Source organism: Megalops cyprinoides, chromosome 20 (assembly GCF_013368585.1).
Source record: "Megalops cyprinoides isolate fMegCyp1 chromosome 20, fMegCyp1.pri, whole genome shotgun sequence".
Lineage (NCBI taxonomy): Eukaryota > Metazoa > Chordata > Actinopteri > Elopiformes > Megalopidae > Megalops > Megalops cyprinoides.
In genome coordinates, this window is record NC_050602.1 from 13,114,600 (window position 1) to 13,118,724 (window position 4,125).

Consider the following 4,125-nt stretch of genomic DNA (forward strand, 5'->3'; position numbering starts at 1 on the left):
ATATGTTTACATGATCATAAATATGTTGTATGCATGATTTGTTGGTTGATATTTAAGTGTATATTACCACTCTTGCCATAAGTACCAGTGTAATCACCTTCAATCAGACTGATTGTATGGTTTCTAAGCCTTAGTGGATGACATAATAGTGACACCCAGGCCCAAGTTAAATTCAGACCAGTTAAAACTAAATCTGCCCAGCTCAGACCCACTGAAACTGGCCAGTAGAAACCATGGTAGTAATAAAAATGTTACCTTCTCTTTATGAGCTGACGGAGATGCTGTGTCCTGATTCTGAACTCTGAGGTAATCTTCTCCATTGCAGGTAAATGCCATGGTATCTCAACAGTGATCGAATGGTGCTCTCGGATACACTGGAATGAGAGCGTGATGCTACCTCAGTGGTTCACTGAGGTGTGTAAAAAACAAAATCTGCAGATCACCTGAAATTTCAAAGACCCTTTCGTGGCCTTCCGTACGGTATTGGGAGACAATAAAACAAAGCCACAGAAAAACATCATGCTTCTACAGAATTTTTGTGCCAAAAGTTGGCACGAAAATGGATCCATCTTACCAGATGCCTCTTAGTGTTGCTGAACTTCATGGAGTGGAATAATGGAATTCTTGGGCAGTGAGACACACCTGTGACCTCAAACACATATCTGCTCTCACTTTGGACCCAAATGAACCCCCCCCCCCCTTTTTGGTGTAGGATCATGAATCATCACTTGCAATGAACAGGGAACAGGGGGTCAAATGTAAGGGACTAAGCAGTTTGCAAAAGGTGTGGAAAAACAAGAAGTAAATTAAGGAAAACTTTATTGCAAATGAGTTTCAATCATGAACTGGAGTTGGAGTCACAGGCAAGATACCTATACAACACACTCTGTGTTTTATAATGTAACTTGAATCCTGTCCTGGATCAGTTAATATAGCAAATGTGTGTGAAAACTGAACATTATATTTGCAACCTCTCCAATCTGGTGCAATATTATTCACATGTTACATTAATATTGTACAAGATTGGAGAGGGTGCAAATATATTGCTCAGTTTTTTTTTTCTCTCTCACACACACATGCACAGAATACATGCATAAAATTGACACAATCGTCACCAATCCATATGTATGAAATTTTTCAATAGACAATTAAATACGTGTCAGTGGACTTGTTATGCTGTAGTGTAAAGTACCAAATTAAAAATTACATTTACATTTATTCATTCGACAGACACTGTATTCAGATATTAACATGTAAACGTGTATTACCTGTAATAGATACAATTTTCATACTTTTAATTTTTGGGAGGGAAAACACTAAATAAACTGTATGTCACTTTGCGTCATTCCAAAGGCGCCACGTGCAGAGCTCTTGCTATACGATCCCCCCTCCCCTCCCCCCGTCTGACGTCAGGCAACTTGTTTAAATGGAGACTGCTAGCAGGGTTCAGAAGTAGCAGCAGCTTACCCTCCAGTTGACTCGAGCAGTTTTCCGCTCCCCTGAGACCGAAGTGAAGATGCTCTCCCCGCGTATCCAGTGCGCTTTTGTGCTCCTGTATTTAGCTTTGGCTGTTAGCAGTTTATCTGGGGCGCTACCAGACATCAGACTCCACCAGTTGCTTCAAGGATCGCCCATCGCATCAGCAGGCAAACAGGTATGGCTCTATACACTCTCTACACTTTATTTGCGTATAAAGTATACAAAATACTCTATAACAACTTTCTAAACCCATGCACGCAGAACACATACAATACACAATACGCACAGCACACTGGTTCAGAGAAAAAGTCATCTTATCCCTACGTCCTGGCGTTGAACTCGGGACAAAATGAGAGCTCTCCAAGGTGCTGACATTCTGCGCGTGGTTATCCACATGCAAGTCTTCAGTTGATCTTGGAATATATGCTCCAAAACTTTTTCGGCGTCTGTATTATTCTTGCATGAAATTCTTTTAGAATTCCTTAAATTAAATATTATTACACCTCTACTCAACTTCAAATTAATCGTCAAATTCAAATTAAACTGATGAATACATGGTCAACAAATGTTCACTGCCCCGAAATCAAAAATAAAATGAATTTATATTACGTTACCTCTATCTGTGGTGCTGAGACAGTATGGACGTCTCCTGATAGATGCGCATTAATATTAATTTGCCTCACAAAAGCGCATGTATGTCGCAAAAAAAAAGAAGGAAAGGTGTTGATCTGAACATATTTTAGATGGAAATAAGAAACCTCTCTTTTCAGGATCTTGCCAGATACACTCTCGGAGAGCTTTTGACGGAGTTCGCACGGTCAAACAACGAGGCGCTGGCGTCCGACGACATCGTGCGCGGAAACGAGCAGGAGGAGCTGCGGATGGAGGTGGAGCGTGACACGAGCGACTTGCTGGATCCGCGCGCACGCAAAGCGGGGTGCAGGAATTACTTCTGGAAGGGTCCGACGGCCTGCTGATGTCGACAGAGCAACCCCCCGAGCAAACGACGAGCTGTTACGACTACGATTTTAAAAATGGCAATGATAACATCTTGATTTAATAATGTGATTTACATTTTCTAGGAAAAAATGTGAAAGAATGTTCTATGGCTGTATGCGAGGCTGCTTCCTGGTGTTGTCGTGCACGTGCTGCTTCCTTCCGGTATATGCACCGGTACTATTTCTAAACATTTAAATTTATTCTTTCATCTATCTCAATGAATTACTTCAGCTGTTTCAATAAATTATTTTCAGATGGCAATATATTTGCTTCTCAGTGTTTTAGACTCCAGAAGTCATTTTTGACCCTTAGAATATGCAATAAATCTTACACTGAATCACACTGTATTTGGTATAGCACCTTCGTGAAACTATCAAAGAAACTTACAAAAAATACCATTTGAAGATATCTACTTATACACTCAGATCTGTTTCATTGGACAGAGGGTTGTTAAAGAAATCAGAAAATGTGTAGGTTCTGTGCTATCTCTCTCTGGAATAGAGACCACAGAGCAGAGCAGAGAATGGCTCTTTGGGGGGGGGGGGGGTTATCTCTTTCTCTCCATCCCTTCAAAGACTGTAAAACAATCAAAATTTCCCCTGGAGATTTAATTGTGGTTGATTGAATGAAAATTCAAATAGAGATTTGATAGCAATGTTTGAATGACCTAATGTAGCATTTTACATATATTTTGGTCCATTAAACCACTTTAATGCCAATTCAAATAAAAACAAAGAGAAAGAAATAGAATATTGTGTTTAAAGTTTGAATGAATATAGTGAAGAGACACCACTAGAAGAAAAAACAAAACAATTCTGTACATTGCTCTGTTGATGTATTCCCACAATATTCAAGGTCATTTTTCTGCACAGCCATAAAGAGGAATTGACTTGAAGTGTAAGCAAGGGCTGGATATGAATTTATCTGAAAAAATAATGTCTGTGTAAACAAATATGCATGCTGCATGTGTTGTACATGCAACCAGACTGATATAGGGGCCTGGTATGTGATCAGAGGTATACTCAGCAGAAAGGGAAGATGCTTGTGGCAGTCATGGTCACAGGTTAGGGGAGACTAGGTTGGCCAGGCCTTCCTCGTCCCACTGCTCTGAAGAACCCTTTGATTCATCAGGTACCTGAGAGTTGCTTGGATGATGTCAGAATAGAATGGAATAGAGCCTATACCCCAACTGGCCCCCAGTACACTGTGGTACACTGTGGGAGTTGTAGTATGAAAAATAGCCATTGGATGTGAGTGAGTGTGTTGGAAGATTACATTTTCCTTGCTTGGGCACCCCTGCATGATTGCAGAGGCTGCCATGGTAAGATGAGCTGAATGTACAATTTGGTAATTCCAAAAACATAAAAGGATAAAATACATAAAAAACATCATAATGTCATAAACACACAAGGCTTTCAGGAGTAGTGCATGTCAAAAAATCACACCCTTCAAGGTCAATTCTTGTGAGTGGTTGATTCTTCAGATGTTACTCTATTATTTATAATATTACACGTTGCAAATGAGCCCAAAATGATTCTTAAAAGTTAAAAATAGTTCCTAGATTCTTATCAGTAGAATATTTAAACACTTAAACAGGATATGAATAGCTCTGTCCAAGTGTGCTTGATCACTATATGCTATATTCTT

General features: G+C 39.8%; 1 protein-coding gene across 1 annotated transcript; it reads left to right on the forward strand.

Annotated features, from left to right (window-relative positions):
- The first annotated feature begins 1,474 nt into the window (after positions 1-1,474).
- On the forward strand, positions 1,475-2,471 carry LOC118795279 (somatostatin-1A-like). The gene is made up of 2 exons (XM_036553654.1): positions 1,475-1,654; positions 2,250-2,471. Exons 1-2 carry the CDS (start codon positions 1,517-1,519, stop codon positions 2,454-2,456), a joined length of 345 nt encoding a protein of 114 aa, XP_036409547.1. The 5' UTR covers positions 1,475-1,516; the 3' UTR covers positions 2,457-2,471.
- Positions 2,472-4,125: the final 1,654 nt, after the last annotated feature.

Coding starts and splice junctions, on each gene's coding strand:
- LOC118795279 (XM_036553654.1), top strand. CDS start 1,517: ATGCTCTCCCCGCGTATCCAGTGCGCTTTTGTGCTCCTGTATTTAGCT. Junction 1,655..2,249: donor TCGCATCAGCAGGCAAACAG/GTATGGCTCTAT, acceptor CTCTCTTTTCAG/GATCTTGCCAGATACACTCT.